Source organism: Heteronotia binoei, chromosome 3 (assembly GCF_032191835.1).
Source record: "Heteronotia binoei isolate CCM8104 ecotype False Entrance Well chromosome 3, APGP_CSIRO_Hbin_v1, whole genome shotgun sequence".
Classification (NCBI taxonomy): Eukaryota; Metazoa; Chordata; class Lepidosauria; order Squamata; family Gekkonidae; genus Heteronotia; species Heteronotia binoei.
In genome coordinates this window covers 92,404,845-92,429,503 of record NC_083225.1, presented here as the reverse complement: position 1 = coordinate 92,429,503, position 24,659 = coordinate 92,404,845, and the positions used below count along the sequence as shown (strand labels likewise).

The following is a 24,659-nucleotide window of genomic DNA, read 5'->3' as shown; positions in this document are numbered from 1 at the left end:
ATTCCAGAAGGTGCAGGTGGAGGAGTGGGGAATCAAACCTGGTTCTCCCAGATAAGAGTCCACACACTTAACCACTAAACCAAACTGGCTCTCCTCCATGGAACATGGTCTGGCTTGCCCACTTATGCCTTCAACATTATAATTTATTTATTCTTCGCATTTATATCCCGCCCTCTCCGCCGAAGCAGGCTCAGGGCGGCTAACTACAATTAAACACCACACAATAAAACAGTAAGCAAACAATTAAAATTATTAGTCAATTACAAGTTAAACAATTAAAACAATTTAAAACAGTTTAAATTAATTAAAACAAATTTTGGTGCTAGATTTGGTACCATACATTCCGCGATGTTCCGCAATGTTGGGCATCTACTTATATTGTAGTTCAACTAAAGGCAAGTCGAAATAGAGCTGTTTTGCAGGCCTTGCGGAACTGGGCAAGGTCCCGCAAGGCCCTTACATCATCTGGGAATTGGTTCCACCAGTGGGGGGCAGCAATTGAGAAGGTTCTTTCTCTGGTAGCCTTCAGTCTCGCCTTCCTTGGCCCGGGGATTGACAGTAAATTCTGCGATCCAGATCTAAGTACCCTCTGGGGAACATGTGGGGAGAGAAAGTTCCTAAGGTAGACAGATCCTCGGCCATATAGGGCTTTAAAGGTGATAACCAGCACCTTGTAGTGAATCCGGAATACTATTGGTAGCCAGTGCAGTTGCCGCAGCCCTGGCTGTATGTGCTCCTGTATAGAGAGACCCAATAACAGCCTGGCTGCCATGTTCTGCACCAACTGCAGTTTCCGGATCCGAGACATGGGCAGCCCCATGTAGAGGGCATTACAGTAGTTTAGTCTCGAGGTGACCATTGCATGGGTCACAGTTGCTAAGTCGCTGCGCTCCAGGAAGGGGACCAACTGTCATGCCCGCCTAAGGTGGAAAAAGGCAGATTTCGCAGTGGCAGCTATCTGGGCCTCCATAGCCAATGTGGGCTCCAGTAGCACCCCCAAGCTTCTGACTGCCGATATCAGTGGTGCCCCATCAAAAGCTGGAAGAGGGATTTCGCTTCCCGGACCACCACGACTCAGACAAAGGACCTCTGTCTTCATCGGATTCAGCTTCAGACGACTCAGTCTGAGCCACCCTGCCACAGCTTGTAGCACCAGGACTAGATTTTTTGAGGTAGAGGATGGCCGGCCATCCATCAGCAGATAGAGCTGGGTGTAAATCTCTGGACAATCTGGGCAAGGGGGCGCATATAGATATTAAACAACATCAGGGAGAGCACCACTCCTTGAGGCACCCTACAATTAAGTGGATGTCTCTGGGGCGATTGTCCCCCGATCACCACCCTTTGTCCCTGACCAAGGAGAAAAGAGGAGAGCCATTGCAAGGTCAATCCCTGAATCCCTGCATCAGCAAGGCGGTAGACCAGCAACTGATGGTCGACTGTGTCGAATGCCGCTGACAGATCCAACAACATCAGCACTGCCGACCTGCCTCAATCCAGATGCCGCTGAAGATCATCTACCAGGGCGACCAGCACTGTCTCCATCCCTGGGCAAAAGCCAGACCGGTGTGGGTCTAAGAGAGAAGCGTCCTCCAGAAAGCTCTGTAACTGCAGCACTGCAGCCCTCTCAATGATTTTACCCAAAAAGGGTAAATTCGAGACCGGCCGGTAGTGTGCCAATTCAGCCGGGTCTAATGTTGGTTTTTTCAAGAGAGGATGGACTATTGCCTCTTTGAGGGGCCTTGGGAAAAGCCCCTCAGAGAGGGATCTATTTATAATATCCTGTATAGGATATCGAAGCTCCATCCGGCACGCTTTAATCAGCCAGGATGGGCAAGGGTCCAAATCGCATATTGTTGGGCGCACAGTGGAGAGGATTCTGTCAACTTCCTTCAAGCTGAGTGTTGTAAAACTGTCTAAAGCCAATCCGGAAAACAGGCACGGAGCCTCAAGCACGCATACAGTTTGAATTGTGGTAGGGAGGTCGCGGCGGAGCAATGAGACTTTATCTGCAAAGAAAGTTGCAAAAGCCTCACAACCAATGACCAATTCCCTACGATTTGGTCTGCCTTGTGGCAGAGTTGTAAGAGACCGAATAATGCTAAATAACTGAACCAGGCGCGAATTCGCAGATGCAATCTTGGACACAAAGTAAGCTTTCTTTGTGGCTTTGACTGCCATCTCATAGGATCTCATATACTCTCTATAAGATGTTCTGGTCGTTTCGTCATGAGTACACCGCCACTGCCTCTCTAGCCGTCTGAGCCTCCGTTTCATCAGTCGCAGTTCCGTGTTATACCACACCGCCATCTTTGATCGAGGGCACAGAGGGCGCCAGGGAGCAATCTCATAAATGGCCATGGTGAGCTGATTTTGGCAGGACTCAACCAGGCCATCGAGAGAATCGCCAAGGGGCCAGGAATCCCGCAGTTCCCTCTGGAACTGTATTGGGTCCATTAGGTTCCGTGGGCGAGCTAAAATACGCTCATCGCCTAAATGGGTTTGGGGTGGCACATCCATATGGGCCTTCAGGACATAGTGGTCTGACCATGGCACTACATCAGCAGTAATTCAGGCCACTGTAACCCCCGCTGCAAAGCTCAGATCCAGCATGTGCCTGGCCTGATGTGTGGGTGTTGTTACAAATTGAAAGAGTCCTAGCGTAGCGATGGATGACACTAGGTTCGTCGCCTGATTGGAGTTTGAGTCATCGGCATGGACATTGAAATCACCCAGGATTAAGAGCCTTGGGTGTTCCAATGCCAAGCCTGTTGCGGCCTCCATCAGGGACGATAAGGTGCTGGCTGGTGCATTAGGCAGTTGATACATCAGCCAGATCACCAAACCCTCTCCAACATCCCACTTCAGACCCGCACATTCAATGCCGTCGGTCTCTGGAGTCGGGAGAGCCCTGAAGGAGTAAGCCTCCCGTATGAATAGCACCACTCCTCCCCCCCCGCCCGCTAGTCCGTGACTGGTGAAAGACTGAGTACTCTGGGGGGGGGGCTACTTGGGAGAAGGCTACCGTCTCCCCGTCACGTACCCAGGTCTCAGTCATGCATGCCAGGTCCATATCCTGTTCACACAGGAAATCCTGAAAGACTGAGGTCTTATTATTTATGGACCTGGCATTGCATAACACCAGTGACGGAGGCGAGTAATTCAACCTGGCCCCACCCCCTGTCACCGTTGGGATGGGACGCAGACTGGAAGGGGGCCGAGCGCCTACATGTCTCAGCCGCCTTCCATGAGGTGCACTATAAACCAAGAAACTGCAAAGACACCACCAAAAGGTTGTTCAGTGTAAGAGACAAAGGAATAGTTTTGTCTGCTGTTCCCTCTTCAGTACAATTGCCCACTTTGCAGCTAGGGTTGCAAGCTCCGGGATGGGAAAAACCTGGAGATTTGGGGATTGGAGCCTGGAGAGGGCAGGGTTGGTGGAGGGGAGGGACCTCAGCCAGGGTAAAATGCCACAGAGAGCATTCTCCAAGGCAGCCATTTTCTCCAGGGAACTGATCTTGGTCATTTGGAGATCAAACTGTAATGGCGGGAGATCTCCAGATGCCACCAGGATGTTGGCAGCCCTAGTTACAGGGTTTCTTTCCCCATGGGATTTCTCATATCTGGCATCACTTTTCTAGAGTTCACAAGAGGTTGCTTGGGAAAGGTGGGAAAGACTCACTCCACCAGTGTTTTCTATCAGTGTATAAGATCCACCCTATAATCTATCTGTGTCCACTCCCACTCCATAAAGTCTTTATACCTCCTGATTTAATGTTGCTGTTAACAGGAGTGGCTTGGAATGCTGAATACCTTTGCAGAATGCTGAGTACCTTCCTAGGTGATGCACATAATAATGAATGTAACTGGGGAAATGGTTATTTTTTATCCTTGAAAGTGGGATTTAACAGGAAATCAATTCTTTTTAGGACTTGATGAAAATAGAAAAACAAATAAACAAAGAAAAGGCCTAAACAATTCCTGACTATTTTAGGTGTGTATGTATGTAACTGGTGAACAGTAACATTATGACTGATTTTTCACTAGCAGTTGCTCTGCCCCCAGGCTTCTGCTTTCCATGGCTGAACCAATCAATTCCCCACCAGTTGCTGCACGGGTGCATTTTAATTTGTGGCTACCTCCAATTTCCCTCATGGCTTCCAGAACTCTAAAAACAAGAGCAGGAAGCTGCAAAGGAAATTGGAGAGAACTGCAGATCAAAATGTGCCTGTGCAGAAACTGGTGGGGAATTGATCACTTGAGCCAGGGAAAGCAGACGCTCAGGGGTGGAGCAACTACTAGTGAGGAATCGGTCTATGGTTAGTATCCAAAGGGCATTGTGCGATATTCTGCATGATAACTTAAGCCTCCCCCATGGTAACTGAAGTCTGACACTCTAGAGCAGGGGTGGGGAACCTTTTTTCTGCCAAGGGCCATATGGATATTTTTAACATCATTTGCAGGCCCTACAAAATTATCAACTTAAAAACAGTGCTCTGCCAGGGGAGAATGATTCAGGCCAGCAAAATTAATGCAAATAATTGTTTTTCTATTTGAAGTTATGTGGGGAGAGCCTAATCTGGCACACACACACCCAGCCTGCCTCCCTAGGCAAATGCATAGGTCCAGGGCTTTTTTGTAGAAAAGGCCCAGCAGGAACTCAGTAGCATATTAGACCACATCCCCTAATATTAACATATTAGGTCACAAACTCATTAGCATATTAGGCCACGCCATCTGGGATAATCAATAAAGAAAGAAAGGGGAATAAAGGGGAACAAAGAAATGGGGGGAAGAAATGGAAAAAAGGGAAAGAAAGAAATGAGGGGAAAACTTACCTGAATGGTGACAGTAACTTTTCCAGGCCCTGCAGCAATTCTGGCCAGTCAGCCAGACCCCAGGGAGGCTGCCGCAAAGTACATCTGGGCCCTGTGATCCCTGCCTGGCCCAGGGGAGGCTGCTGCACAGTGCAGCTGGGCCCCATAATCCTCGCTAGCCAGCCAGGCTCCAGGGAGGCTGCCACATGGCTCGGTTCGGCCCAGCAATCCCTGAGGGCCACATCAAGTGACCTCGAGGGCCGCATATGGCCCTCGGGACAGAGGTTCCCCACCCCTGCTCTAGAGTGACAGTAAATATGTGTAGGAAATGGCAGCAGAAAAAAATATTTTAGCTCCAAGATCATGGAAGTGCTTTAGGCACATTCAATGTGATCTTGATATTCTTTTCTTCTTTCTGTATAGTTTTCATAAAGGATTTTAAACTTTTAAACTGGTATCTCTAACTATCCCTTTAATATCAGTTTGATCTGCAAGCAATTACCAGGTGTTGTAAGTTAACTTCAAGCAATTAAAAGCTTCAACTTATTTCCACTAATTAAGCTTCCATTAAAGACACATGACATTTTTTCCCTGCATTGTTGGCAATATACACTGCTCCTGATTTTCCTGCTGTGATCAATCAGAAGATTGCACTTTCATACACCTTGCGTAATAATCACAACTTTTCCCCACATCTTCTGTCTTTCAATTAATTTCCAGTTGGAATGTTCACAGATAACAAGGAAGAGCTATTGACGTACTGATCTGTCCAGAACTGTAGGGATGAAATCATATCCAATCCCTTCCACCTCATAAGTTGACTTGTCGGTGACATTCAATTCTTCAGGCTCTGCAAGAATGGATCCTTCAGGATCAACACCTATAATCTGAGAAGGAAAGAAGGGTGGTTTAAGACTGAGAGTGTTCTGCTTTTTCCAGCATGGCTATTAATTTGCTGTTTCACAAAAGACATCCCAAATACTGTCACACAATGTTGGAAATATTTTCCCTTCACTTACTCCTTGAGAAAACACCCAGCTACAATTCTGTCTTGTTCCTTCTAATGCCTGTGGAAAAACCCAGTTGGCACATGGCTAAGCAGAAGGTCAAAGAGGATCCTATTCAGATGCTAGATCTCATTACATTCTGTGCATTCTGTGCCAGAAGTCTTAACAGTGTAACAAGACATGGGCATACTGTAGGAACATGATTATGGCCTCTGCTTGGGGAAAAACAACAACACCACCCTCACCCCAACCGAGAACAGTGACAGAGACACAGAGAGAGGAACTTAGATATGCATCTACTGATGTACATCTCCAAAGCAGTTTTGCAGGCTGCAGAGATCACAACATAGGCACAGAAGAAAAGAAACCCAATATATTTTGTTTTTATTTATTTTATTATATTTATATTCCGCCCTCCCCTTTCAAAAATGTCAACTTGGCTCTAGCCATCATTTTTTCCACCTCAAAATCACCTCCAGTTGGTCCCCCCGCCCCCACAATCTCAGGTATTTATACAACATGTCCCTGGAACCCTTTAGCAGAAACGAGCTTGGAGAGACACCTGTAAGAGGATAAATGACCAGTGGGGGAAGAGCTAAGTACACTGTTTTCACTTCACTTTCCTTAGTCTCATTCAAACGCACAATTTCTCAAGGCTGCTATACACTGAGAGAGAGAGAATGGCCTCCACTTTTTCTCACATTGCTCATTACTGCTACAATGAAGATGCCATCTCTTTGCTAAGAAGCAACAATGACCTTGTTCTTTTAAGATTTATGAATCACATTTTCATTTTTAATGCAACTAAGGTATACATAAACACTAAATGTCATTTAAAAACAAGACTAAAATATTATCAAGGAAATGTACAGTAAAAAAAAATTACATAAACCATCATCTAGGACCTTAAAGTTTTGCATTTGAGATGTAAGCCTGCCAGAGAAGCAGCCCGGCAACCATCATGGGGGGCGGGTTCTTCTATAATAGTTACACCTCATTCTGAATCTGAGCACTCCCTGAAAGTTGAAACCCGGGCAAAGACCTATTTAAGGAACTCCATATCTGAGGAGGCTCAAGCTGAAGAGATTCTACAAGAGATGTAATATGGCTGGTGTAGTGGGTGACCCCAAATCAATGAGGGGGCAAGACTCCCCCTGAAGGAGCATATTCATACTTTGGGAACGCTGCTGGATCTGCCCTATGGCTCAGTCTCTTCCATGTCATGTAGTGCCTTTTATCCACTTCAGCTGATACACTAGCTCTGGCCCTTCCTTGAGAAGTGTGATCATGATGATTCATGATCTGATCAAATCAAAGTTAGATTATTGTAATGTGTTCTACTTGGAGCTGCCTTTAAAAATGGCCCCAAAAGTTAAATTGATCCAAAATGCAGCAGCCTGGCTCTTGTTAAGGGGTTGGTTCCAGAGACTGTATCACCCCCTGCTGAAAGATCTGTACTTATTATCTGTTTCCAGGCACAATTCAACATGCTTGGTTCTTAAGGCAAGAGTATGGAGTGTAACAAACTTTACAGTCTTGATAACAAAAATTACACTCTTGATTTACCCTAGCACACACAGAAATGATGGATATTTAGCCAGAAACAGAATAACTGGAGAGAGACACTGTCCTCTTTGTGGGTTGGCTCAGAATTATATATAGGCTTGACTTTTATATGGAATCCATTCCCATATTGAAATACCACAAACCTGCCTAGCCCTTAATTTTTTACAAATAGTTTTAAGTGCATGCTATTTGGTTTTAGGCCACTGAAGAAGGCTCTCAGAGCTGAAACACATCTGGTTTGGTGGCTTTTTATGAGGTTCTGTTATGTGATTTGTGTTCAGTTGACATGTAAGTTCTATAGGTTGGATTTTAGCATTTCTATGTATGTATCTTGTTTTTAATTGTTAATTGTTACACTGTAATAAATACTTTCTTATATTCAGAGGTGGCTCTGCCACTAGGCAAATCAGGCATTTGCCTAGGACGCTGTGCACCCTAGGGCCACTTCTGGTTATATTTTTTAAGTTTGTTATACTCAACCTTTTGAGTACCCACCTTGTTTCCATGGTTGGGTTTCTTCCCCCTTTGTTTTTTCTTTCTTAAGGTCAGAGTACCTGGAGGACTTCCTCCTCCTGTACTATCCAGCCTGCCAGTTAAGATTGCCTCTCAAGCCCTGTTCTCTGCACCCCAGCCTTCAGAGGTGAGGCAGCTGGTGATTAGAGACAGGGCATTTTTTGTAATGGCACCTTGCCTCTGGGACTCCCTTTCTCTTGAGGTCTGCTTTGTGTTTAGGCAGCAGGTCAGATATATATTTTAATTAATTAATTAATTAATTATCTTGCCAGCTTTTTAATGGCTTACTTCTGTTTCATGGATAGTTTTTTATATTATGTTTAAATTGCATACCACCTTGAACAGAACTCTGAAGAGGTGACATAGAAATAACCCAAATAAATACACCTGGCCACTGTGATCCATGTTTTGACTTAATCCAAGACAGATTAGTGTAGTGTGCTTTACACATGCAAAGGAAACCCCTAGTACATAGTACATCACCGTCTTCACTAATATTTTACCATGTAATAGTATATAATAATATCAAACAGACACCTCTCACACAATATCAAAATACACAGTAAGTAATGAACTTTCAATAGTACGGTTAGAAATAACACACAACAAAAACATACAAACATACTTCTAAATCCATACTTCCATAAATCAAAACTGCTCTCCAAAATTCTGTTACAAATTCTCCAGATAGCTACATGGAAATGTCAAGTCTGCAGATTCAATGATGAGTCGGTGTGGATACAAAGACTCTATTTTATTGATACTGATACTTGTGGCCTAAGCCAGGTCTTGAAAAGACTAAAGAACATACAGTAGATACATTGCATATAAGGTACACTTCAAAGGGATTCCTATGGGGGGAGGATTGTGCAGAAGACATTCACACATAGATGTTACAAATACATTCTCATGTTGATTAGAGGCCCATTTGGCCTTGATACTCCCAGGCTTCTTCTTCTCCCCCAAGCCTGAGCTGAGAAGGCACAGATAAGACTTTTCATACATTACCATTTCAAAATAGGAACAGTTCTCTGATGGGAGGGGGGAATAGGAGAGGGGGGCCATTGCCGGTCTAATGAAACCCCTCTCCAAGTTATGATCTAGGAACTTGCGGAGTTCCTTTTTTTCCGCCCATCCCATGGGGTACAGTTTGGCCCTGGGTAGGGTCTGCCCCGGGATCAGCTCTATGGCGCAGTCTGTATCCCGGTGCGGGGGTAATTGATTCGCTCCTTGTTCACTAAACACCCTCATCAAGTCCCGGTACGCTCTAGGGACGACGTGGACTTCCTCCACTGACATGCATGCTCTTTCTCGGGTCACTGGAGCCCGTGGACCCCAGGCGGGGTTCCAGAGGTGGGTTCGGCAGAGGGGGTCTATGAACCTAATAGTCTGTTCCCCCCACCGTATGTGGGGCTCATGTTTCGCTAGCCAACCCACCCCCAGGACTACCGGGTAGGAGCACGAGGGGGCAATCACAAAGGATTCTTGATCTCAGTGCTCTTCAATCCCCATTGGTAAGAATTGAGTCTCTAGTCTCCATGGCTCCCCTCGCATTACCGACCCGTCCATTTGCTCGAATTGCATCGGGCATGGCAAAGGCAAGCTCTCTAGTCCCAGAGCTTCCACCAGGTTGGGCGTAATTAGTTCCTGGTTGCACCCCGAGTCTACGAGGGCGGGGACCTGCATGAACCTCTTCAGTTTAGTGTTCAGCAGTTTCACTACCACAAAGTACAATCGTCCCGTCACTCTCACCCTCAGTGGTGCCGGCTCCTCCTCGACCTGCTGGTTGGCACTCTTCAGAGCAGGTCGTTCTCGTTTTCCGATGGCTTGGACGCCCAAGTTAGGTCACTCAGCTCCGCTGATAGAAACACATCCTCGTCCGGCTCCTCCACCGTGGTGAGGCTGCTCTTCACTGCTTCCTTGGGGCAGCTGGGCAGCTTCTTGGGGGTCGGGGTGCTCGCCTTCGGCCCTCCCCATGGATTCTTGGGGGGGGGGGCTGGGCAGCTGGGGGCAAGGTGGCCCGGGTCACTGCAATGGAAGCACTTGCGGGGCCCGGTGGGTTTTCCCCCGGTGGGTTTCTTGGGCTCCGCTTTGGGGGGAGCTTTTTGCGGCCCCTTGCCTGACTGGTGTTGACATTGCATGGCCACCCGCTTCATGTTGGTCTCAACCTCCCCTGCCAATTGTATCCAGCCTACCAGTGTGGCAGATCTGGCTTGGGTAAGGGCCCAATGCAGGATACCGGTGTTCAGGCCCCAAGTGAAGTGCTCGATCTTCATCAGTTCACTCCACCCCTGCACCTTGGCTGCGTTGGTTCTGAACTCAGCGGCGTACTCGTGGATGGTTCTTAAGCCCTGCTGCATGTCCCTCAGGGCAGCCAGGGCTCGAGTTTCCTGGAGGGGGTCTTCGTACTGGGCCAGTAGAGCCTGGATGAAGGTTTGCACATGGTCCAGCTCCGGGCTCATGGCCTCGTACAGGCTTATGTACCATCTCTTCGCGGCTCCCTTCAGCTTCGATCCCAAGTAATCAACTCTGCTGAACTCATCAGGGAAGGTGTTCCCCCAGTAGTGCATATAGCTATTCGCCTGGATGGCAAAATATTCCAACTTGTCTGGATCCCCGTCAAAGGTAGCTTCCAGCTCACGCCCTCTCCCTCCATCTCTGGGGGCTCGGGGGGCCACCAGCTGCGATGTCGGTCCCACCGGCTGGGGCATCGCTGGGGCTTGCGGCGGGCAGACCGGCGGAGGTAGATGGGGTCTCCGCGGGCCGGCTATTCCCAAGGCACGGAATATCTGGGCAGTCATAGCCTGCATCTCGTCCTTCAGGTCCTTGACTGCCCCATCGACTTCCTTTCGGACCATGGCCCGAAAAAGGTGAGCATCTTCCTCGTGCACGTCCTTCAGCAGCGGTTCTTCTGCCCCCTTCTCCTCAGATTCAGGGTCATCCTCCGGCACCTGGACAACAATGATGGAGTTGACCTCGCCCAGCTCTAAGGTGCCCAGGTTGGTGGGCTCCGCCTCGGTCATCTGCATCCTCCTCATGTGGCGGGTCAGGATCGCTTCCCTGCGAACGGGCGCCTCATCCATGGTAGTGGTTGAGGTCCGCAGCTGCCACTGTTGGGGGGTGACCATGAGCTGGAACTGTGGAGGGGAAGCTGTGGCTTGCCGGGCGTCTAGGACGTGCCAAGGTGCCGCCGGGCGTCTAGGACGTGCCAAGGTGCCTCCAGGTTAGGAAGCTCCCCATCTCCTGGAATCTTTTCAGCCATCAGGTTACAAAGTTGCCAGGGTGGTTGAGCTCCAAAGGAGAGTCTTTTCAAAATGTCAAGTCTGCAGATTCAATGATGAGTCGGTGTGGATACAAAGACTCTATTTTATTGATACTGATACTTGTGGCCTAAGCCAGGTCTTGAAAAGACTAAAGAACATACAGTAGATACATTGCATATAAGGTACACTTCAAAGGGATTCCTATGGGGGGAGGATTGTGCAGAAGACATTCACACATAGATGTTACAAATACATTCTCATGTTGATTAGAGGCCCATTTGGCCTTGCTACTCCCAGGCTCCTTCCTCTCCCCCAAGCCTGAGCTGAGAAGGCACAGATAAGACTTTTCACACATTACCATTTCAAAGCAGGAACAGTTCTCTGATGGGAGGGGGGAATGGGAGAGGATGAGCTAGCAGCATTTGGTTATACCTTGGTTCTACCCAGCATGCTCTTTGCTTGAGCCAGAGCTACAGACAGACTTGACAGGAAAGATCTCTCATAGTGCTACTCATTGGGATAAAAATATCCATTCAGCTGACTGGTAATCGATGCAAAAGGTCCGGTTTCAGAATCCAATTCCAATTCAGAAAACCTTTATTGGCATAACAATTTCAGAATCTTGGTCCACAGCTGAACTCTCACAGAGCAATATCCTCTTAATGCATCATTTTAAGCATAGAAGAGAAAAAAATTCTCAAAGAATGGAGTGTCCAGGCCTCAAGTAATTTTTAAATGACCATCCTATGTCTTTCTCAGCAGGCATAACATTCTCCTGTCATTTTGAATTGCACTACTGAAAGTTCATTGCTTACTGTGTATTTTGATATTGTATGGGTGTCTGATATTATTATATACTATTACATGGTAAAGTATTAGTGAAGACTGTAATGTACTATTTACTGTGTATTTTGATATTGTATGGGAGGTGTCTGATATTATTATATACTATTACATGGTAAAGTATTAGTGAAGATTGTAATGTACTATTTACTGGGGGTTTCCTTTGCTTGAGCCTGATTACCCCCAGGACCCTGTGCGTTTGCTTTTTAGTGTGCTTTACACATGGCTACCTTTGAAAACTATTCAGAAAATTTAATTGGTCTAAGATGTAGCAGCCAGGTTATTGATGAGGCCTGGATACAAGAACTCCTGTGCTGAAAGACAGTGCTTGTTTTTACCTTTTATTCCCTAAACTGCTTGGAAGCCAGGGCGCCTGAAGGGCCACCTCCTCTCATACTGTCCAGTCACCCAGTTAAAATCCTCTTCCCAAGACCTGTTCTCTGTGCCCCTGCCTCCACAACTGTGGTAGGCGGCAATCAGAGACAACTCTTATTCAGTAGTGGTCCCTTGCCTTTGGAATGCCATCACCCTTGAGGCTCACTTGGTGCCCCCTAGTGTCATTTAACCACCCTGCCAATGCTTTTCTCTTTACCCAGGCTTTTAACAGAAGGGTTGTATCTGTTTAAACTGGTTTTCCTCTCTGTGTTAAGCCTGAAGGCTGTCACACGGGTATCACTTTAAGCTGCTAATGTTTTTAGGCCTCATTTCAAAAATGGTAACTTTATAGCTGCTATTTTTAGGATTTTATTGGTTTGTTCAGTCTTTGGTCCATTCAAGCATGTTTTGCCTGTACAACTGCAAACACAGCAAGAGAACTGGTGCATGAAGGATATGGCTGGCAGCAATTCACATTAACACAGTGGCAATACTTTTTACAGCTTCTTTGATCACAGGAACTAGTTAAACAGCCTATTGGCTTTAAGACCTAGATGGGAATGAATTATCACAGGAAATATAGCAAACTGCCGCCTCTGCAACTGTTTGATTGGCAGGTTGTCTTTTTCCATGCATGGAAAAAGTAGTAGTCATTTACTAGAGATCATCTAGTACTGCCAAAGTTTCTTGAAGTGGCTAATCTGAAAGAAGGAAAATTCTACAGTCAAATCTATAGCTACATCCATGACTCCAAACTTTAAGCTACACAGTGATCAAGATACTCTCTCTTTGAACTTACTTTGCATTCAGGGCATTTTTCTTTTAGTTTTCTGGCAATGCCAGTGATGGTGCCACCTGTGCCTGCTCCAGCTATGACCATGTCTACCATCCCTATTGGAGGAGCAAGAAATATACAATTGAAACATTCCAAAAGAATTAAAGACAGTCTAAGGAGGGTGAGAATTGGCAAGCCAGATACAGTTGACAGAAGGGACTTTTAAACTGCAAGGTTGAGTTAATGAGCTCTCCAACTCTTAAGATGCCTGACAAATACCAACTCCATTCCACCAAGTAGATCCAATCCCTTTAAAACTTGTGCCTTCCCAACCAGCATCACCAGTCTTGACTGGATTCAGCTTCAGGTTGTGCTGCCTTAGTCACCTTGCCATGGTCACAAAGCACTGGTTCAGAGCCAAAAATAATAGAGCTGGGTGTCATCTGCATATTGAAGAAAGCCAACTCTGAAGCTCTAGATTATTTCATTCAGTAGCCTCATACAAAGGTTGAAGACCACAGATGAGAGAAGAAAATCCTGTGGTAGTCTACAGGATAAATTCTGCCCAGTTGTTTCTGATCCTCTTTCCCTTTCTCTTCTTCAACGCATGCTACACATTCTGTACTTTATTAGCCAGTGAACTGTTATAAGTACCATAAGTTTTCATACTAGATAAGGTTAAAGTGACAAACATTGGAAAACATCAGCACCTTTTACTGTCACTGTAACAGATGAAGTTAGACCAGCCCCAAACCTCCCTTATATGCAACTAGTAAAGGTACAGGAATCTGTGCGCTGCCACGGCTGCCTTTTGTTCAACTACTCTTAAATTTGCTACTTATTTAAATTACCCCTCAGCATGAAAATGCATTGTAAGTCTCTCCCCCCAACCCCCTCCATTCTTATAAAAATTATAAGAACAAAGAGTATTGGAATATTCTTTATGTAATAGCCTAGGCAATTTAAACTAGTATTCCAGATACAGGTCACAACCTTTCACCCAAATCTAGTATAAAAATTACCAACATACATCATATTTAGAAGAGGTTTCAACAATGCAAAAAAAAAAAAATCTGATGGCTCCCTCTACTGCTCCAAGGAAGCAAATACAATAAAACAATATGCTTTATGACTGGGTACTTTACTTCCAGGGGATGTTTGCCCTTCATGCCCCAAGTTATTAACTCCCTCTAATATATAAGCTTCCTATTTGTTTTCTGGAATTCTGGACAGAGACATCACATGCAGACTGAACTCACCTTCACACTGCTGCAGGATCTCCTCGGCTGTGGTGTCATAATGTGCCAGGGGATTACTGGCATTGCGGTACTTCATTAAAATATAAAGAGAAATACAGAAGATCACAAAAAATAGCCTAGCAAGCTGCAAACAGGGCAATGCAGAGACATACAGACTGAAAGGCCTCTGTATGCTGTACTTTATCATCTATCCAGGAAAACATCCTAGTTACCGCACCACAGAACACAAGGTACTTCTTTGCCAAGATACCGTTATCAACCAACCAGAGACTGCAAGAGACTATCTTTATTAATTAACCAGTCTCTGCATTGTAGATGTTATTATTATTATTATTTACTGCGGGATCAAGCCAGTGATTCATCTAGTTCAGCATCATGTCTCACACAATGGCCAACCAGTTACCCTGGAAGGCCAGCAGACAAGGCCTCTGCTGATGTTCCCTTCCAGCAGGAGTAAACCGATGTTTACTGCCTCTACGGAGGTAACCTTTCAGTCGCCAAGCATGAATTGCACCCTGCCCTCCCAGCTGGGATGCGATCAAGTTTTCTGCCTTCTACCTTCTTTTTTGTCTCATTCATTTAGTATAGTTTGTCATTCCACCAGGAAAACTAATTAGTTACATCTTCACTCAACTTGTCCCTGCCCCTTGTGCTCCATCTTAGGATCTTATTCCCTTGAAACAGACTAGGTACCTCTCTTAGAATCAGGACATCTATCATCTTTTTGGTTGGTACTGTACCTGATCCAATATGTGAGCATTGGGGATTTCATTTTTCAGTCTCCATGCCACCCCAACATGTGACTCTGGAGAGTCGAATCTGGCAGTAGTTGGAGTCCTCACAATTTCTGCCCCAAGAGCTCTCAGCACATCAACCTGATTTGAAAACAAAAAGAAATGTGAAAATGTGTCATGTTGCCTGCATGTACAGATACTTAGCAGCCCTATATGACGATCTAAGACTTTTTCATTGATCTTTCCTGTGTATGTCAGATGATCTAGGTTAGCTGTTTTGCTCAAAGCACATCCTTAACTCCACATGGTGTTGTAACACTGCTCTACAACCTGCCTTATTTAAAGTTTTACACTTTATCTTATACAGTAAAATAAAATTAGCAGCTTGCAGGGGATCAGTAAAGAAACGTGCAGCCAAATGTAGTTCTTTTAGTATCTGAAACTATAAACAATTCTGACCTTCTCCATGCTCATTTTCTCTGGCATCACAATGATGCAGCGGTAGCCCTTCACCGCAGCTGCCAGAGCCAATCCAATTCCTAGAATAATAACAAAAAAAAATCAGTGAAAAAAACCAATCATATACTGCATTTTTCAAATGTATACCCTGACATTCTGACCCAGCAACATGTTGACAGGTGTAGACATACTCATTCATAGAGTTAAGGCTTCTAGCATTAGCCAGCAGAAAAATTGTATTTCCACACTGACAATAGAGGTGCTAGCTCCAAGTTGGGAAATTCCTGTAAATTTAGGCGTAGAGTCTGGGGAAGGCATGGTTTTGGAAAGAGAGAGACGTCAGCACAGTATGTCAGAGTCCACCCTCAAAAAGCAGCTGTTTTTCTCCAGAGAAACCAATCTCTGTAGTCTGGAGAGAAGATGTAATTTCAGAAAATCTCCAGGCCAAATAGGGGTTGGCAAAACTAATTGACAAAAGCCAGACTTGTACTTCACCATACTGCCTCATTTCGCTTCTCTTCCCTGGTAACATTATTTTTTTGCATGTGTGTAGTGGAGTATAACAAATACCTAGTTCCATTTGGCTGAAGGCCTCTTTTATTAACAGTAACTGTAGGGCAGGTAACTTGGCTACTGGAATAAGGAATAATACTTAACTAAGCTGTTTCTAGAGCTCGAGGCTTGTTCTACAGATTCTTAGATTCTGCAGGCTGTTAACAGCACTGCATCCCTCCTAGTCTCCTGCTTGCTGAGCAGCCTACTGTGATAGCCTCTTTCAAATGCAGTACACAACACCCCTCTCCCCCTAGGTAGAATATCAGCCATCCAGGCTGTATGTTTTTGCTGCCACTTTGGTCTTCCCCTTTGGCTTGATACAACCGCAACCTCAGCAGAGGAAACCACTTCCACAGGCAACTCGGTACTAAGTTCATCAGTCCCTTGTGATGAAGGATTGGCAGGATCAGGAAGGCCTCTAGAGTTACCAGGCCCCCTCACCCATGCAGTGGAGGGATCTAGGGGTGTTGTCCTCACATTCATTTGAAATATGGATTAAAATTTTTTACACAAGGGTGCATATGCTATTCAATTTTCATAAGAAGCATCCCAATTCATTACTAAGGTTTAATCCATAAGGTTCCAGAGTATTGCACTTAAATATTTCAAGAGAATGTGAGAACATCTTATAGAATGAATCCCCTTAAGAGGAATCCAGGTGATGCTAATTAGGTTTGCAGTCTATTTCTACATTGAACGGATAGGTGCCTCCAAAAACGTGGAACCAAATAAGAAAGCATAGGAATTCTGTTGTTAATTTGTGAAGGCTGGAACTTTCCACCTAAAAACCTTGTCTCAATGAATTCTAAGTAATCTAATTGCTTATTCAAGTAAATACTGATGGATATATTTCATGAAGAATAGAGAGCATTATTCATTTTTATATACAGAATTTGGTGAAGGATCACAAGCTCTCGAGAAACAGAGTCTTCACAACTTACACCAATAGTTCATTGGGCCCTTTGAGACTTGGCTTTAACTTGTCTTAGTCTCAAGAAGCATGATTGGAGTGAATACTTGAATATATGTGGAAATTGTCTTCATACTATGTGATAGACTCCTTATAGGACTTTTGTACAACTCTGTTTGGAATGGAATATATAGCTCTGAATGGACCATGCTTGGATTTCTAATGTGTATGCATTGTAAAAAGATTGTTACTGTATGTTGTAGACTTTGTAACATTTGCACTGATTATAAGTAAATACACTTTGCTATATAATTGGTAACTTTCAAGAGATAAATGACTAGGCCATGGCTGATTTCGGTCTTCTAGTTTCCCTGATTCTATTCATATGAAGAAAGCTCTCACTGAAATATCCATACCTGTGTTTCCTGAGGTTGGTTCAATTATAGTATCTCCAGGTTTCAAAATCCCATCTCTTTCAGCATCTTCCACCATCCTTAGGCTGATCCGGTCTTTCACACTTCCTCCAGCATTAAAAAACTCACATTTTGCTACTGTAATATAAAAGCAACCATAAGATGATTTTTCCCCTTAATTTGCAAGGCAATTTAGTTTTGAATTAAGAAATCAGCACACATCACTTGCATTTACCATATACAGCTATGTCACCTAAGTGGAGAGAGAAAGAGCCTGTCCTTTGCGGGGGGGCAGGGGGGACAAAAAACTTAAGGTCTGGCTCAGCCAGTACAGTGTGTTCCTTTTAATCTGTAAATTCTATGGACAAATGCTAGAGTAACAGGCAATTTACTTCTCTCTCATATATACACATTATTTATTTTAGTATATTTCTATTCCACCCATTCCCCGTAGGGCTCAGGGTGGAGTACAACATATGATAAAACAATAAAATACAATAAAAACATTATAAACAGACAACTCAACAGCACTCAGAAAACTTTACCATATCATCACATATTTCCCAGCCTGGCCGTCTCACATCATGATATCTCATAGAGATAGCAGATATTACTCCATTTTATAGCACAGGTGACAGTGCCAATAGGGGAGGCCAACCAGATCAAGAATAGACACCCGTAGCCTCAACTAGAAGCCTGGCAGAACAGCTCCGTTTTACAGGCTCTATGGAAGGTTAATAAGGCAGGTAGGGTCCGGATCTCTGTAGGGAGCTGATTCCACCACGTCAGGGCCGGGACTGAAAAAGCCCTGGCCCTAGTTGAGGCAAGGTGAGCATCTCTTGGGTCGGGGGTGGCCAACAGATGTTGGGAGGCCGAACGTAATGACCTCCTGGGCATATATGGAAGGAGACGGTCCTGCAGGTATGTTGGTCCCAGGCCATGCAAGGCTTTAAACGTTAAACTAAAACCTTGAAGTGGATCTGGTACTCAATGGGCAGCCAGTGCAGACTGCAGAGCACCAGCTGAATGCCCACCCATAAAGGTGGTGCAGTCAGCAGGTGAGCTGCCACATTCTGCACCCGCTGCAGTTTCCGGATCATACATTTCTTCCCAAGAACATACATCTCTTCCCAAGAAGCTCATTTTTCACTAGGATGCTAGTCTTTAAGTCATGGGGTCAAGACCCTTATGTGGGTGGCCAGAAGCCATTGCCAGACACCCAGGTGACAACTGCCAAGATTCACTCCACAGGCTGCAAGTTCTTGACCCCTACATTTAATATAGGGCAAGAGCAGATTCAGCGATCAGGCAATGCGGCTGTGGGAAAGAAAACCACAATCAAAACAGTACTTTGGTTGAACTTATCCCTCTTGATCCTATAATTTTGGGATCTCCTAACAATGCCATGAACTATTATATATTCTGTAGTTACATCTTCAGGTAATCAGAAAATACTTACAAAGTTCGCATTTAAGTCCAAAGAGCTTGCCAATCTTGTTGATTCGCACCAAGGGAGTGTTGCCAATTTTCTTCAAGATGTCAGGCATAATGTTAGGAGTCTTTGAGCTAAACCACAACAGCAAACATACACAATAAGACTGGTAAAAAAAAAATCCTGAGCCCTTCACAGCCACTCACCCAAATCGTAACATGGCGTTCCAAAATCAAACTGAACTACACTAAACAATAGACATTCTCTTAGTGCCTGGTTCTACCAAATGGTCACTTACATAGTAACATGACGATGTGGTGATTCAGAAGATGATTTTCCAAGCTCCCAGGTACATTTGCTTGGGATGTCAGGTCTGATCCACTTCCTCTCCTTCTCAGTAGTATTACAAGGCTCCTTCTCCAGGTCTCCATTGGAAATGCAATTTGTAGAGAAATGAGATATTGTGTCCATTTCAGCTTCTGGAGGGAACAATGGCATCGTTACCTTAAGGAAGAAAAGAGACCAATGTTATTATGACTCACTGTTTACTGAAAGCAATCATTACACCCAAAAGCAAAGGGGTCAAGTATTAACAACCTGAGATTTTTAAAAGATACCCTTTTGAAAAAGGTTACAAATATATCACTTATCACTTTCAGCTAGTCAGCCCTTTAAATATGCAAGAATTTTGTATCTGGTGGGATAATTTTACTTACCTGGTACTATTAAAATCTTCAAATTAATAACAATATATGAATTCATAGGAAGGGTTGCCTTGAATGACCTGGCAACGCAGCAGATGAGGAAGGGGAGGCAGGTACCTACTGCGGGTGAGGCAGCGATCTTTGTTAGTGTGTGATGATATCAATTTAGGAGCGACCCAGACGTGCAGGCATTGCACCAGGGTGATGCTCTAGCACTTGCCCCCAAACTCTATGGAGTTTCAATGCAATGCTGGTGCTTCTGGGTTGCACCGGAATAACATCACTGTGCAGCACTGAAGATCACCACCTACTCATTTTGCCAGCCTGCTTCTGCCTACTGACCAGATGGGCATCAGTAATACTTGCCAGGAATCTGCCTGCCATTAGTAGACATCTGGTAAGCCTATTCATAGATTAAGACAGATACTTGTGAGGGAAATGATTTTGATGTTTGAGCTGAAATGAAACCCAATGTGCAAGGGTTAACTTTAGCCAACAGAGAAGTAGGAGTGAAACTTAGGGATGCTACATATTATAGTGAAGCCTCTGCGTTAGACAGAGTTTGATACATCTCAAGGCCATCTTGGCAGCGAGAAATAGAAGTGGGACCACTGAGCATGCTTAATAGCTTTATGCATATTCAGTTTCACGCCCAGCATAGGTAATTGCTTCATTTGCATGGACATGGAATACATGTTGAAGGTGGGGGTTCATATTAAGGAGTTGATAAGTAAATTGTGTGTGTAAGGCGTACCGGAAAGTTGTAAACCTTGCTGTCTCATCTAATGAGACAGCAGGGGAGGGACCTATCGGTTGGAAACAGGATAAATTGCATGGAATTTTGTTAGTGAGCTGAGCTTGCCTGATGTGTATTGCTCCTGCTGATATCAGTAAAAACCATGAAATGGATCTACCTGACTGACTTCATTTTTCTTTTGGAGGTTCAAGGGGAAACCCATTTGTAACACTTGTAATTTCTCAAGTACCTTATGGTGTGTTACATAAACCGTCCTAACTGTTGTCTAGTTTATTTCAGAAGTAATTCATACTTTGCCCTTCCAGAAACTTGAATAAAAACACACACAGAAATAGCAAGTGGCTAGTACCACAGATGTAGCAAAATACTGCTGTATTAGAAGAATGCTGCTGTTTTCAACAGTTGCCAGTTAGATTCCTATAGGAAGGTCTTCCATTATGGGGACTTTTCTTCTCTGCTAAAGACAACTTATGCACTACAATCTCTTATGATTTTGACCAGGGGTGCTGAACTCATTTGTTATGAGGGTCAGATCTGACATAAATGGGACTTTGTGGGGACAGGCCATGCGTATCATAAAATGTAATGCCAGGTATTGGAGATATAAACTTTATAAAGGACACAGAGAAACACAATTAAAGATATTTTTTACTTAAAATACAAACATGCTTAAAGCTCCTGCAATGTTTTCTTTAAAATGAAAAGGGGGGGGGGAATGGGATTTGATAATGCAATCTTAAAAAATAAAACATCAATAAAAAGCACAGCAGAAACTAAAACTTTAACCCAAAAATATAAAATGCTCTGGGCTTAGTAAAACATGAAATAGCTGGGTATTGCAAGCTTCTCTCCCTGTCCTCAGGTCTACTCAGATTGGCAATGGCTCTTAAATGTAATATCCCCCTTTGGCTGTGGGCTCCCAGGAGAGGCACCAGTTATAAGGTCCATTCAGCAGAGACATGCTGGCTCAAAGCATCAACCCTTTATTTGCAAGGTCACACAACTCCAGCAAGGAACAACTTCTAACTGGCCATATAAAGGTTGAAAAGCAAACCTGAGCTCCGCTCCATTAAAATACATTGCAGCACAGATAAAGCTGCAAGGAAAACACAGAATGGGTTTTCCATTAAGGTTTCTGTGTCCAGAAAGACTACTCCCAGAGTAGTCTATTTGGGCACAGAGACCTTAATGGAGAGTCCATAGTAGATAGGGGGCCCCTATCATCATCAAGCCTCATTCCAAAGTGACAGCTGCCCCTCCCACACACGCGCACGCACACAAAAATGAACGCCGTATGTTTTCTTATGGGGGAGTGATGCAACAGTCCCCGATGGGAGGCTAGGGATCCACCCACCCCAAGGAATGCCTGGTGTTTCCTAAGGGGGAAAAGAGGAGGTCAGCCACATGTGTAGCAGGCTTCATATTGTTTGGGGAAAGTGTGTTTTGCAACACAGACGTTATTTAGAGAATTGTGGAGATGCAACAGTTCTAAACGGCCATAGTTTGGAGAGGAGACATACCCAACGGATAAAATGATGGCTTTAAAACTGAACACGGCTAACATTATACGTGTAACACGTCCTTTTAACAGCATGTTGCATTAGGTTGCGTGTCGATACAACTCATGCTCTTTAACTTGTTCATTAACGATCTGGAGTCGGGAGTAAGCAGCGGTCAAGTTTACAGATGACACTAAATTGTTCAGGGTGGTGAGAATCAGAGAGGATTGTGAGGCACTCCCAAGGGATCTGTTGAGGCGGGGTGAGTGGGCGTCAACATGGCAGATGAGGTTCAATGTGGCCAAGTGCAAAGTAATGCACATCGGGGCCAAGAATCCCTGCTACAAATACAAGTTGATGGGGTGTGAACCGACAGAGACTGACCAAGGGAGAGATCTTGGGGGTCGTGGTAGATACTGAAAAAAATGTCATGACAGTGTGCAATTGCAATAAAAAAGGCCAATTCCATGCTGGGAATTATTAGGAAGAGGATTGAAAACAAAGCAGCCGCTATCATAATGCCCCCCTGTATAAATCAATGGTGCAGGCTCATTTGGAATACTGTGTACAGTTCTGGTCACCGCACCTCAAAAAGGGTATTATAGCATTGGAAAAAAGTGTAGAAAAGGGCAACTAGAATGATTAAAGGTTTGGAACACTTTTCCTATGAAGAAAGGTTAAAACGCTTGGGGCTCTTTAGCTTGGAGAAACATCAACTGCGGGCTGACACGATAAAGGTTTACAAGATAATGCATGGGATGGAGAAAGTAAAGAAAGAAGTACTTTTCTCCCTTTCTCACAATACAAGAACTCATGGGCATTCAATGAAATTGCTGAGCAGTCAGGTTAAAACGAATAAAAGGAAGTACTTCTTCACCCAAAGGGTGATTAACATGTGGAATTCACCGCCACAGGAGGTGGTGGAGGCTGCAAGCCTAGCCAGCTTCAAGAGGGGATTGGATAAAAATATGGAGCAGAGGTCCATCAGTGGCTATTAGCCACAGCATTTTATTGGAACAGACTGGGGCAGTGATGCTCTGTATTCTTGGTGCTTGGGGAGGGGGGCAAAGTGGAAGGGCTTCTAGCCCCACTTGTGAACCTTCTGATGGAACTTGGGGTTTTTTGGCGGGGGTTTTTTGCCACTGTGTGATACAGAGTGTTGGCCTGATCCAACATGGCTTCTCTTATGTTCTTATTATGATCTGCAACTTGTGTTTCACAACTTGGTGCACGCTTAAAGTCACTGTTACTTACTTGATTCCTTTTTAAGATTGGCAGTGTGTGGTGTTTAACATGTGGAATTCACTGCCACAGGAGGCAGCTACAAGCATAGCCTGCTTTAAGAGGGGATTGGATAAAAATATGGAGTAGAAGTCCAACAGTGGCTATTAGCCACAGTTTATATATGTGTGTGTGTACGTACACACACATATATTGGGCACTGTGTGACACAAAGTGTTGGATTGGATTGGATAGACTGCAACCCAGTCTAATAACACTACCTTAGTAATATTTGCTTATAACATTGCAAATTATCGTGACTATCTGCACATTATAAATGGTATTATTGCATCAATTTTTAATTTTGTATTAATGTTGGCTTCTCCCCCATGAAATGAAAAATAATCAGTGTGTCTTGTCACAGCTATATAGCTTAAAACCCATCCTTGCATTCATTGTTGGGAATAAAGACTACCTCTTTCCCATGTAGGGGGCAATGAAAACTGTCTCTTGTACTGTGCAAGCACAGGGAGCTTGCCAGTCTCCAGACTGGAGAACCTAGCTCGGGCTGTCAAAACAAAAAACACGACCTTGCCAATGAGTTCTTACAGAACCGTGTCTGGAAAAGTGATTTCCTCCAAGGTATAGTTTTTCAGCTTCTAAGTTGATCTATCTTATATATTGCTAATTGTGAGACAAAAGTATTTGACCCGCAAACGGTCCTAAAAGGTCAAGTGCTCTAGTTTGGTGGTTTTCTGGGTGAGAAGTGCAAAAATGTATATCTCTCATCCAGCTACACGAAGACCAGCGAGGCCAAGTCAGACACTGCAACGACCTCTCGGAGCCCTTCCCAATAGGCACAGGTGTAAAGCAAGGCTGCGTTCTCGCGCCAACTCTCTTTACGATCTTCTTTAGCATGATGCTTCAAAGAGCCGCAGTAGATCTAGATGATGACGATGGTGTATACATCCACTATCGCACCGATGGCAGCCTGTTCAACCTGAGGCGACTAAAGGCACACTCCAAGACAATGGAAAAACTCATCCGAGAGCTACTGTTTGCTGATGATGCTGCACTCGTCTCCCACTCGGTATCAGCTCTGCAGCATATGACGTCCTGCTTTGCAGAGGCTGCCAAGCTATTCGGCCTAGAAGTTAGTCTGAAGAAGACAGAAGTTCTCCACCAGCCTGCACCCCAGGAAGATTATCACCCTCCCTGCATCACTGTGGGTGAATCAGTTCTGAAGTCAGTCCAGCAGTTCAGCTACCTGGGGTGCATCATCTCCTCAGATGCCAAGATCGACAAGGAGATTGACAACAGGATGGCAAAGGCAAACCGTGCCTTTGGCCGACTGCACAAAAGAGTGTGGAGCAACAAGCATCTGAAAAAAGGCACAAAGATCAATGTTTACAAAGCGGTTGTGATGACAACCCTCATCTACGGCTCCGAATCGTGGGTTTTATACCGTCATCACCTGCGACTCCTTGAGCGCTTTCATCAGCGCTGCCTTCGCACCATCCTCAACATCCACTGGAGTGACTTTGTGACCAACACTGA

General features: G+C 44.7%; 1 protein-coding gene across 4 annotated transcripts in view; it reads right to left on the bottom strand.

The window, feature by feature from the left end:
• The window catches only part of LOC132568411 (cystathionine beta-synthase-like protein), a 74,351-nt gene that overhangs the window by 17,751 nt on the left and 31,941 nt on the right, over positions 1-24,659 (bottom strand). For all 4 annotated transcript variants that reach the window (XM_060234201.1, XM_060234203.1, XM_060234200.1 and 1 more), the window contains exons 2-9: positions 19,220-19,425; positions 18,949-19,055; positions 17,493-17,627; positions 15,612-15,691; positions 15,159-15,293; positions 14,419-14,488; positions 13,184-13,275; positions 5,579-5,704 (exon numbers count right to left, since the gene is read on the bottom strand). In XM_060234201.1, coding sequence (XP_060090184.1) covers positions 5,579-5,704; positions 13,184-13,275; positions 14,419-14,488; positions 15,159-15,293; positions 15,612-15,691; positions 17,493-17,627; positions 18,949-19,055; positions 19,220-19,419 — 945 coding nt within the window. In that variant the 5' untranslated portion in view covers positions 19,420-19,425. The remainder of the gene's footprint in view (positions 1-5,578; positions 5,705-13,183; positions 13,276-14,418; positions 14,489-15,158; positions 15,294-15,611; positions 15,692-17,492; positions 17,628-18,948; positions 19,056-19,219; positions 19,426-24,659) is intronic.